This window comes from Pundamilia nyererei, unplaced genomic scaffold, assembly GCF_000239375.1.
Source record: "Pundamilia nyererei isolate P.nyererei 1_Seehausen unplaced genomic scaffold, PunNye1.0 scaffold00269, whole genome shotgun sequence".
NCBI lineage: Eukaryota > Metazoa > Chordata > Actinopteri > Cichliformes > Cichlidae > Pundamilia > Pundamilia nyererei.
This window is the reverse complement of record NW_005187670.1, coordinates 513,804-523,543: the sequence shown is the minus strand read 5'-3', so window position 1 is coordinate 523,543 and position 9,740 is coordinate 513,804. Positions and strand designations below refer to the sequence as shown.

Sequence of the window (9,740 nt, the reverse complement as noted above, 5' to 3'; positions counted from 1 at the left end):
GATAAACTGTTTATACAGATTGTTTTTCTTTTTGCAAGCATTAATAATTCCTTTTGTGAGCCAAGGACTTTTTATCTTTTTTTTCTTTGTCATGTGTTCGTTTACAGGACAATGTTTATTGTACAACACAGTGAAAATATCTAGGAAATTGTCATAAGCCTTGACTGCAGGAGTCCCTTCAACGCTGCTTTTAGTGGAGAAAGAAGAACTTCTCCTTGGCATGGTGGATGCTGATTGGCTAAACTTGGAGAAAACAACCACAACACGCTCTGTTTTCAAAACTCAGGGAAGCCAGAGGAGATGGAAAACAACAAGCAAGAACCAGAGTGACGCTAAAGCTGAGTGCAAGCAGACCCAGCTGCCTGATCTTCAGGAGGTAACCGGAGCATCATGGCCTCCGTGTCTACCTGGATCCCTGTGTGATCGGACTGGGCTGGTTTTCACTCCCTCTGCTTAAACGGTAAAGGAAACTGGGTCTGTGTCCTCGGCAGGAGAGGGATGTGTGACAGCCTCAGATTTATAACGTTAACTGGTGACAGTGTGAACGCACAGCTCACGTCATTAGGATGAGAAATGAGTCCATCAGAGGAACAGCTGAGAGTCAGAGGCTGAGGCGGTTTGGACACGTGCAGAGGAGGAAGAGTGGACATACGGGACGAGGATGATGAAGCTGCTGGGCAGGAGGAGAAGAGGAAGATCTGCACTGCAAAGAAGCTTAAATCTAAAACGCACACAGCTGTTAGGGTTAGAGGAAGATTCCAGCTCATGTGCAGTAAGTGTGACCAGGATCAGTCACAGGGAAAAGCATCAGTTCAAAGTAGGTGTTTTCATCCCTGCTGCCTCCACTCGGGTGGGTGAACAAGTGTGTTTGCATGAATGTCAGACGTATGTGGGAAAGAAGAACTCGTCTGACTGCAAGGATGAGCCTTCTATCATTTAAAACACCAATGAGCACTGTGTAATCTATTACTTTGAATAGAGTAACGACTCCATCACTGCTTGTGAGCGTTGGGCTCACTGTACACACTGATCCATCCATTTTCTTCCACTTATCCTCGGCAGCAGCCCAAGCAGAGAAGCCCAGACCTCCCTCTCCCCAGCCACCTCCTCCAGCTTGTGCCTGGGAACCCCACGGCGTTCCCAGGCCAGCTGAGAGATTTAATCCCTCCAGCGTGTCCTGGGCCTGCCCTGGGGCCTCACCCAGGAGGCGTCCTTGTCAGATGCTCAAACCACCTCGACTGACTGCTTTCGATGTGAAGGAGCAGCGGCTTAACTCTGAGCCCCTCCCTCTCTAAGGGCGAGGCCAGCCACCCTTCAGAGGAAGCCCATCTCAGGCCGGGCCCGGGGAGCGTCTGGAGGACTTTGGGATTCACTGACACATCACAATGAACTAAGGAGGCAGCTTTTAAATGAAGTCATAATTCAGTGCTTTATGCGTTACTGTGAGACTATGAAACGCTCTGCTTCGTGCTGCCTGTGTGCAGCGGCTCGTGCAGCCTGCAGGGGGAGCTGGCGAGGTCTGGCTGGGTCTGATTGGAGCTATTTGCGGCTCCATTAGTCGTGTTGATGTCTGAGCAGTTTAATGCGTGCTGTGCCGGCTGTCAGCAGCTGAATTACAGGTTCAGGTGGTTTCATGATGCTTTAACATGTTTTTGTGGTTTTCAGAAGCAATAAAAGTCTTCTTCAGCGCAGCTGGAAACCCCCTCGCACACACGCATTAATTACACTGCTCTGGTTTCCTGTTTCATCTTTGACATCAACAGACTGAAAAACATATTTTCATCAGCGTAAGATGATTTTTATGACCTGCTTTCATGTGCACATCTGTCACCACATTAATGTTTTAAACAAGCAGCTGCGTCTGTGCAGGCATCGCTGTTTGCCAGGCTGCAGGTACACAGCGCTCATCATCATCACCACCTTCACCCTGAAACCCCACACACTGACTTTAATAAGACCGTTATCTTTGGTTGTTGTCACTGCAGGAGCGAATGATGCGACGGGTTCTGGGGAGGAGGAGCTAAAACAACTCAGAGCGGGGTCGAGAGTAATGGCAGCAGGTAGGTGTGAGTAAGTCAGCTCCAGGTGAACCTGAGATCACGCTAACAACACTGAAGCTCCAAGACCCTGCAGATATTAGGGGCGGGGCCTGTTTGACCGACCGGTGGATGGCGACACAGGCGGCTGTAGCTGCTAGCTTCACCTGAACTGGACCTCTGCACCGTGTTGACATCATGTGACCAGTAACATGGCTGTACTAACAGACTGTCCAGGAAGGCGGAGCGGCAGTTTGGTGAGAGAAATTTGAGCATTTTGATTGGATGTTAGCTGATTACTCACACTCTTCCAAATATGGTAAATTTTTCCAAAAAACAGCTAAATGAGGCTAAGAAGGAGGCTTCAGAGAGCGTGATGTCACAATGGATACATCCACCATAATCCAGAGTACGCGAGGTGAGGACGATCCAAACACCCTGCAACGCGCTCCTGTGATCCAGGATCAACGACGACCAAAAAAACACTGAAGCTCAGAAATTAAGGGGCAAAAACACAGAAATATCAAGTGTGGCTGGAAAACAGCGTTTACCTGCAGAGGCACACCTGCACCAATCAGAGTCCGGCTGAGAGCGAGGTGTTTCCCTGAAGCTGTGAGTCAGCGTGGTATTTTTACCAGCATGTGATTTGCGGTCGGGCAGCGTCACGCCGCTGCTGTTATCATGTGACTCACTGACAACATCCTCATTGTCATGTCTGCTCTGACATCTGCCAGGACTCACCTGGACAGGTAAGCAGCACCGCCCCAGCTAAAAACATCCTGAGGGGGGCGCTGTCCTGAGTTCATCCTCTGAAGAGGACGCACAAGATGAAACAATCCTGTGAGAATAAATGTGAGCGGACATGTTTCACTGTCCGCGAGTTCAGTGTCACAATAAAATAATCCTTTAAAGTTTGGCTCATATCGCTGAGTTTCAATATGTAGGATGATTAAACGATCCCAGATAATAAAAAAGTTTAATTCATCAATGAAAAAGATCATTATGTGACAGAACTTAATAGATATGAGAAAAAATATCTTTCTTCTGAAATGTTTGTCATAAATCATTCATGTGCGAAGAAGCTACGTCTGTCACGTGTCCAGGTCTGCCAGACAGGAGACGCAGCATCTCAGGACTTCCTGCTTCATTAAAAATAGAAATAAAAATAATAAAAATAAAGTCTCATTTTTAAATGTTCTTGTCTGTAATTCAATCAAATAAAACAATCTACAGTTATACTGATAATCTCCATAATCAATCAAATATATGTCTCTCATGTTCATCACCTTGACCTGCTGACAGGTTCTGCAGATTTATCAACTCAATCTTAGTAATCGGTGCATTTACTCGAATCCTGGGAGTTAAGAATAAAGAGATCGGTGGGGCTGTTCTCACAGCTGTTACAATAATGTTCAGCATCCATGTTAGCAGGAAGTTAGTGAGATAGTAAAGATGACACACCACGGTGGTTAGCTGCAGAGCTGTGGTTAGGCTAATGCAAACAGATTAATTAATCTGCTGCTGGTTTGGATTACTCTGTGAAAACGCCCTGATCCTCAGCTGACACACCTGAGCTTAAAGACGTGCTGCACGTGACCAGAGCTGATGAACAGCAGGATGAGCGAACGCGTCGGTTTTATTAATGATGCAAACAGAGGTCAACAAGCAGGCAGATTACTGAGTACAGATGACTTCATGTTCAGGAAACGTCTCTGGAGGAGGGTTTAACCAACCACGAGCCTCACAGCTGAGTCCAGCCTGCTTTGTGAACATGCTTTCACTGTCAGTCATCTACAGTCACCCGCTGGTCGCTGCATCAGTGCTAGGAAACTAACTGTATATAAAAGAAGGATGTGACATCACCGCTGGTTAGTGAGGTCATGCTGCGAAGCCACAAACTGAACGTTATTGCTGTCACCGTGTTTAAAACCAGAGGTCCCTGGTGTGCAGTAGATCTGACTCTGAAACTGACCGATGCTGCATTCTCATTGGCTAATAACTCACCAATACAGGGACCACCAGGACACTCACAGACAACCAGAGGAGTCGCCCCCTGCTGGCCATTAAACGTTAGTGCACTTCCTCTTTGGTGTAACATTTCAGACCAGGAAGGTAAAAGGTTTACGAAAGCCGACGGTGGGGAGACCCTGAAAGACAGACAAACACTGACCTGGATGCTCTGGAAGGTCTGGAAAGAACCATCCAGCCAGATGTAGATGGTGGAGCTGATGATGGTGGTTCGACCGTCAAAGGTGTTGGCCACCACCAAAAAGTGGTACGGCCCCACAGTAAAGAACTCCCAGTCGTAGGCTCCGGACGTCAGCAGAGTCTGGTTCACCTCAAATAGCTGCAGAGACAGGAGGGACGGGTTAGGACCGAAAACACGAGGACAGAGACGATCAGGAGCATCTATAAAGGACAGGAGAAGATCTCATGTTGTGACTGAACAGCAGCACCTTTGTGTCAGGGTTCCACCTGTAGATCACACTGTGGATGTTGTGGTTGGAGTCTCTTTCTGAGGACACACAGGGACACATTGACATGATTTCGACACTTCAGTTCTCGTCCATGTGATCACAGAGTAAAGCCAGAGAAGTGCATCCAGCTTAGAAGAACGAGTCGTCTAACAACGAGAAACACAAAACCCATCACATGAAATCTCCACGGAGATTAGCCTCAACAAAAGGGAATCACCGTCAGTTGCATCTCACACCTTCATGTGATCTGATTACATCTCTACAAAACCCTGGAACTGAGTCTCTATTTGTTTTTTGTACCTGACCAACACCAGATTATCTTCAGGATCAACCTTGGAGTGACTAAGATGATGGACTCTGATCTGCAGGACCGTCCAGCTACCAAATGCTCAGAAAAACACAGGTCTGCGAATCACTGTGGCTGTGATAGAACAGACTGATGGTTTGGACTGTGCTTGGTGCAAAGACACAACCTCATTCAGTTTCTGTTTCAGGTATTTTACCCACAGACTAACAGGTAGAGATGACGACGGACAAATAACATGTTTGACCAAACTGTTTGGTTTACGGTTGAGACGAGTTTCTAACCTTCACCCTCGGTATGGAGCTCTCAGAGCTCTGTCACTGTTTGTTTTCCACGTGTTAAAAGCTGAGTCGTGCACAGACATTGCCATATTAAAGTTTGTCGTTGATGCTATCTGAAGGGTGTGTGTCAGTACTCATGGAGGTACCTGCAGGCCTAAACCTGCCCACTTTAAAGTTCTCTGCATGCAGACCGGAGGTTTCCTGGATGCACGTTTGTGAGAGGGATTAGCATCCATGAAGTGAAAATAATCCACGTGTTTAGTGATCCTGGTTTGTCCAGTTACAGTTTGAGTTCTGTGAAAATGAAGGAAAGAAATTCCTAAATGGTTAAAACAGTCATGGCGGTGATGTTCAGACCTGTGACTCGAATAAAGTCTCATTCAAAATCATTTCATCTGAGTTGACTTTTTTCTACAACACAAATGTATTTGAATAAGTTTGGATAGTTTGGTTGGAGACACGACTGCAGACGACCTGTTTTTAAATAAAGACATTAAAATATTCTTGTAAATGCAGAAGTTTGAGGTTTGAACCATTAATGAATCTTTAAAATATCCCGTCTGAGTTTTCACAGCCTGCTAGCAGCTAATTATTTACCCGGCACAAAAGTCCCTTCATAATCTGCCAGTTTTTGCTCGTTTCATGTATTTAGCAGATAAAGAGGACAGAAAATCAAAGTTGGCCCATTCATATCGAACGTGTTGGTGCTGAGGTGATTTCGGCCGGTGCGCTGTGACTTCACCATCATTCAGAATAAACACGAGCTCAAACAGAGAGACGGCGCACAGAGGTGTGTGATCTAACCACAGTACACCTGCACAGCCTCAGCCTCAGGAGTGTTTTATCTTTACAGGAAGTGCACACATGAATGTGTTTGAAGTGTTTACACTGACGAGGAGATACGAGCTCTTCAAAGCTCCTGTTTGGTCAGGTGGAAACCTCGTATCTCCATCATCAAAAAGCCTCGTTTTAACCTTTAAACCCATCAGAAACGACCGGCTGCTCTGGAGCTCCTCATCCCGCTGCAGAGACTCGTTAAACTCAGATACTTCCTTCACTGCAGAAAATACCCTGAACATGAAGGAAAATCAAATTGAACGAATAAATACTGCCGATCAGGAACGTTTGATCCTGAAAGTTCATCTTTGATCTGGAAATAAAAAGAAAAGTTTTATTAAAGGTTCTGTTTGCAGCATTTTTATGCATGAAATGCTTCGTTGGCCTCACAGACTGCAGGAGAGGGACATCTCGGGGCACAAAGAGCAGACGCCACTCTCCATTTATTATTTTTAAATTTTGATTAACTCGTGGCCTGATGATGTTCTCCTGTGGAGACAACAATGAGCTCTTATCCTGGTTTTGTGTGATGCCCCAGCAGCTGCAGTGATCCATTCATTTAAAATGAAAAAGACTGCATTACAGTCCACTTCCTGTTTACCTCGTCTGTGATTGGCCACGACCAGGAAGCTGTGGTTGTGAATGCGAAAGGCCTCCCAGTCCTGGGCAGTGTGAGTCTCCAGAGTCTGATAACGGACGAAACGCCGCCGCCGCCGATGCCACTGATAGATGACAGACCGCTCAGACCCCGCCTCTCTGAAGTTTGCCGCCACCACGAGAAAAATCTGAAGGACAGAAACACGGAGATGGATTTGGTTCAACATCACAGCGCCGAGCGGCCCTGCTCAGCTTTCACTGAACGACGACTCACAGAAGTCTGTGTGCGCTGCAGTGACCTCTGACCTCTGCAGAGACTGTTCCTTTACACACTTCTCTGAGTTAACAGGACTGAATACCTGCAGCACAATACCTGCACACAGCTGTGTGTGTGTGTGTCACACACTGTGCAAACAAGGCCAACACAATGTGCACACAAGGGTTCAAAGAGAATCAGCCTCAGATCTGTTTGTCCTCCGCCCTCTGAGCTCCATCCACTCCACGACTCTCAGCTGCACCACCATCACACCGGATTTATTAATCATGTTTTAAAGGTTCTGCCTGTTTCGCTTGATTAGATCTGATCCCTCTGGCCTGATGGCACTTTGTGTTTTCTGTCTGTGACAGAAACAAGCTGCTTCGTCCACCGACGTCCACGCCGAGGACCGCACACGAGTGTGATGTCAGACAGTATTGATTTTATCCAACAATAAATCGCATGATGGCACAAAGACATTTAGTTTCTATGGTAACAGCCAACAGAAGGACAGTTAGCGATTAGCTATAACTTCTCTCTGTTGTCAGCATGTTTACGTCGTCAGCTGACGCTCATCTATACAAAACACACGACACACAGAACATACAACGATCCGTGACTGTCGCAGTGACAGTGGGAGCTCGTGTCGTGCATCAGTCACAGCAGCACGGTGCTGGCTGGTCGCAGCCCGTGGGCGGAGCTAAGCCCACGGCTTTGTGCTGAGCTCCTTGAACTCCTCGTCCATGCTGGAGGCGCTCACCTTGTCGTCGATGGTGAAGTGTTTCCAGGATCGAGCCTCCTGAGTGCTGATGTTCTGGTAGAGCTGGAAGGAGGCGTTGGTCCACCTGTAGATACCTGAGCCGGACCGAGAGTCCCTGCCAGGGGAGACACGAGGGTTAGACTGAGAGGACAGAGACTTGTCCACAGCTGTTTCTGCTGCCGTGTTATTACTTGTTGGCTGCAGCCATGAACAGGCCCTCAGACGGGATGGAGAAGACCTCGACGTCCAGGGTCTCTGAGCGGGTGTACAGGTCCTGGTAGTCCTCCACGTAATCCAGACGCTGCTTACCTGCACAAACAGGTAATACAGCTTACATGGACAGACACATCGCAGGCACATGGCATCATCGTCAAACCAGCCCCATCCCAGCGCTACGTTCACATGAACCCTCCTACAGTCTGCTCCACCCGCAACAGCAACTCAGGAAAAGTTTACTCTTCTCTTTACAGCAGACAAGTTAATATTATACCAGATCCTCTAAAATCATAACAATGTGTTCCTTTCTGGTTTGGTTCCAGAGGAGCTTTTTTAAAAACCTGAACCGTTTAAAATCATCATTTCTCATTTCTTACATACAGATTTGGCATCATGTCTATTTAAAACAACGTTTGTGATGTAAAGATTTATGCAATAAAATGAGCACACAGAGTAAAATCACTCTCCTAATATAATGTGTTTTAGTCACATGACCCTGACATGTCTGAGGTGTGAGAGGTACTTCCTGTGTACGTCCAGACTCACTCTGCAGCAGCGTCCTCCAGCTCAGCCCGTCACAGATGAACAGACCCTTCCCCTGAGCATTGAACCACAGCTGGCCCTGCTCCGGCCTCGAGCAGGGAGGACGATCTCCCACAGTCACTCTGGCTTCGGCCTCTGAAACAGGACAGAGCGAGGGTTACACCTGAGGAGCGTCATGGGAACCGAGGACATGTGAGCCCCCGATAATAAGCTCCTCTGTTTAACACTTTCATAACAGCACACGATCGTTTTATTGGCTTAAACCAAAGCAAACTTAAAAAATCTCTGAAGTACCAAAGGATGGCAGATTCACAGTTTCCTACTTATTCCTGTTGTTCAGGACCTCACTGTCGTCTACCTGACTGAAACCATCAGGCTCCCTCTGAGCCGCAGTCACAGTAAAAACTTACAAACATTTTTTCAATGAAACAAACATGTAGCAGAGAGCACACATCAAATATAACCCAAAGAGCTCCAACAGCACAAACACGTCCAGAGGCCACGCCCCTAATAATGCAAACTTTAAACAGGTGAGTTATAAAAACATCCTCCCTGTACAGGTGTTATGAAGGAGAAACGATCCACAGAGACCAGTCTGTTTATTTCTGGTGAAGCTTTAACATGGGAGTCTATGGGGACTGACTCACTGCTGCCTCTGCTGGACGTTAGAGGAACTGCAGGGCTAGAGCCCTACAGTGAAACATGGTGGGGGGGTAAACAGGACCCCTGATCATTCGCTAGCATGTTTCTCTGCAGCAAAGCTGGATGTGGAGGGCTCGGCTGGAAACACATGCCTGTGTTCCTGTTAGCAGCTGCTTCAGTCTGTGCTCGGCAGATGAACACGCAGGTAATGAAGTGAAGGTTTCCATTTAACATGTCTGTGAAGGTTCTCAGTCGTCCAGGTCATTGTAGTCTAAGGAGCTTGCAAAGAAAAGCGTCTGGACTTCTTTAGGTTGCTTGAAGACGTTTCACCTCTCATCCGAGAAGCTTCTTCAGTTCTAAGGTCAAATGGTGGAGAGTCCCAGATATAAACCTAGTGGGAGTTTCCATTTAACCACAAGAGATGAGTCCTCCATGATACATCAGACGTCTTCACCTGAGGGGCAGCCAGATCCAGATCCAGATCAAACTGCCACCACGTTACCACAAATGATGCAGACGTGCTCAGATAGAGCCTGACTCTAAAACAGGAGCTCTGCTGTGTTGTCTTCTGCTTTTCTCTGGAAGCAGAGACTCTGAGTGTTGAAACGAGGCAGCTGCTGTTTGTGTGGTGCGCTCAGGTATGTAAATCAAACACACCACAGACAGAGCTGACACAGGTTTATGTAAACTGTGACTCATAAAGAGTCAGGATGACTGAAGGGTTCAGCACCGAGTCTTCAATCAGCTGAACTTTATTAACTCTGAGCATGGATGGATGGATGGATGGATGA

General features: G+C 47.1%; 1 protein-coding gene across 1 annotated transcript in view; it reads right to left on the bottom strand.

The window, feature by feature from the left end:
- LOC102213056 (thrombospondin-type laminin G domain and EAR repeat-containing protein) overlaps positions 1-9,740 on the bottom strand; it is a 24,263-nt gene that overhangs the window by 9,611 nt on the left and 4,912 nt on the right. Inside the window, exons 7-12 of the mRNA XM_005750341.2 lie at positions 8,311-8,442; positions 7,740-7,857; positions 7,549-7,663; positions 6,537-6,720; positions 4,493-4,551; positions 4,207-4,383 (exon numbers count right to left, since the gene is read on the bottom strand). Coding sequence (XP_005750398.2) covers positions 4,207-4,383; positions 4,493-4,551; positions 6,537-6,720; positions 7,549-7,663; positions 7,740-7,857; positions 8,311-8,442 — 785 coding nt within the window. The remainder of the gene's footprint in view (positions 1-4,206; positions 4,384-4,492; positions 4,552-6,536; positions 6,721-7,548; positions 7,664-7,739; positions 7,858-8,310; positions 8,443-9,740) is intronic.